This window comes from Debaryomyces fabryi (assembly GCF_001447935.2).
Source record: "Debaryomyces fabryi strain CBS 789 chromosome Unknown contig00354, whole genome shotgun sequence".
In the NCBI taxonomy this organism is placed as follows: Eukaryota; Fungi; Ascomycota; class Pichiomycetes; order Serinales; family Debaryomycetaceae; genus Debaryomyces; species Debaryomyces fabryi.
The window spans coordinates 1-2,273 of NW_015385778.1; the positions used below are offsets into that span (position 1 = coordinate 1).

General features: G+C 33.3%; 1 protein-coding gene across 1 annotated transcript; it reads right to left on the reverse strand.

Moving 5' to 3' along the window:
- Positions 1 to 145: 145 nt before the first annotated feature.
- UGP1 (UTP glucose-1-phosphate uridylyltransferase) lies at positions 146 to 1,785 on the reverse strand (the record flags this gene model as incomplete). Its single annotated transcript, XM_015614762.1, has 2 exons — positions 146 to 1,600; positions 1,738 to 1,785. 2 exons carry the CDS (start codon positions 1,783 to 1,785, stop codon positions 146 to 148), a joined length of 1,503 nt encoding a protein of 500 aa, XP_015464410.1.
- Positions 1,786 to 2,273: the final 488 nt, after the last annotated feature.

The window sequence follows — 2,273 nt, forward strand, 5'->3', positions numbered from 1 at the left end:
CAATTGAGAATCAAGAATAATCTAAATTAATATACTTGAGATACAATGATACGAAATATTTACGAAAAGTGATCACTATGAAATGTAATAGCTATTTGTTTTATAAATAGGATAAAGCAACCTATATAAATAAAAAGAAAGGACCTTAATGTTCCAAGATAGTCAAGTTACCAGTAACGACAACATTTTCTAAAATAGAGCCATTTGGAATATCAATCTTATCCCCATCGTTACAAACAATGATGACAGTGCCCTTTAAGGTAACATTCTTACCTAAAGTAACATTACCAGTGATAGTTAAATGATCCAATTCTAAAATCTTTGGCATATGGCCAATTCTAGATTGAAATCCTGATACTTTCTTGAAGTGAGATCCCAATTTGATCAATGGGTTTGCAAATCCGTCTCTAACTGGATCTAATTTCAAAGCACCGTGCTCTAAGTAGAATAAGTCAGATTTAACCAATAACAAATCAGAACATGTCTTAACTGGTAAGAATCTTGATCTTGGAACAACGACACCATGTGCCTTGTTGAAATGCTTAATAGCTGCACCGACAGCTGTTTCTAATTGTAACACGTTGATGTCCGATGAACCCTTAGAAATGGTTTTTTGGTTTGGAATAATTTCAGCTTGAATAGCATCTGCTTCAACCAATTTTTTGATGGCCCTTAAGTTAATCCACAAGTTATTAGTGTTGAAATACTTAAATTTCTTGATAGATTTGAAGTCTTCAACATGTTCTTTAGCAACTTGAGCAATTTCTAACAATCTAACTTGTCCTTCATAATTAATTAAAGTACCACCCTTGACATCAGCTCTAGTTTTATCAGTTAATTCCATGATGTATTCAGCACCAGTATCAATCATATGGTCCAAAATCTTGGAGTCAACAGTTGCACCCAAATTGTCACCATTAGACACGAATAAGATTTCTCTACCTTGTTCTAATAAAGAATCTAATTCACCTGAAGAAATCAATGATTCAAACAAATCACCATGACCTGGTGGGTACCAAGAATCTAAATCATCATCAAATGATTGAGGAACTGGTAATAATGAATCCTTAAATATTCTTGGGAATCTAGATTGGTTGAAGGTTTTGACTCTAATTCTATGTCCTTGATACTTTTTAATGATCTTCTCAGTGTCAGCATCAGTATTGAATGAATTCATCAATAATAATGGGACATCAGCGTCATATTTTCTGTTTAAGTGTTCGATTTGTCTGACAGATAAATCCAAAAAGGTGTTACCGTCTCTAACTTCAATAACAGACTTTGGACCAACACAACCCATTGAAGTACCTAAACCACCGTTTAATTTTAAAACAGCCAATTTATCCAAATTGTTAGAACCATTTTCCTTTAACGATTTGTACTCAACAACTTCATCTGGAGTTGGAGATTTAATCTTATCCCAATCTAAGGTAGAACCAGCAGCTTTGTCGGTTAAATACCTTCTGAATAATGCAAAAAAGCTGTCCATTTCATTTTCGAATCTAGATTGCTTTTCAGAATCCGCAACAGTATCAGCTAAGTTGTTTAATGCATTACGCATTTGAGAAGCTGCAATGTTGGTTGCAGTATTGTCAAAGGCCTGTGGTGTGTTAGTATTCAGTTATTTGCATAGTATTGTTGAATTAATCACTTCTTGACAAAGTGGGATTAGACCGCAATAATGTCAATGTAGCGACCATCTTATCACAACTCATATTTGAATTCAAATTTACTTACATATGTAGACTGAGTCTTAGTATGTTTCTTTGGAGCAGGAGCAGACATTGTGTGGAGTATTAATTGAATTAATAATATATATAGTCGACAATTGAAAAGAGGAATATTTACACGTATAAATACACGGTCGCCTTATGATTAACGAGCGCCCAACTATTTAATTTTCAACAAATTTCACGTTGGAACCGATCCACTCTCCACCACTCATTATTTGCTGCATTAAAGGCGAGTACTGAGCCACGTCTATATACATATGTATATGCATTTTTTATTCTATATATAACTATAATCTTTTATTTCAACATAATGAAAACAGGATCTCTTTCCATATATCTAAAATAGATTAGCTTATTAAAAGGCCCTGCGTGTGTCATATTAAGGTGATAATGCGACTGTAACCAGTTAGATGTATCGAAAAATATAACATATAAACATTGCTGAACAACAATTATTGCCTGTATTTGCTTATACTGAACACGTTCAGTATTAAAGTCCAAATATCTATGTACCATATATATTCCTTTTCCACCATTTTC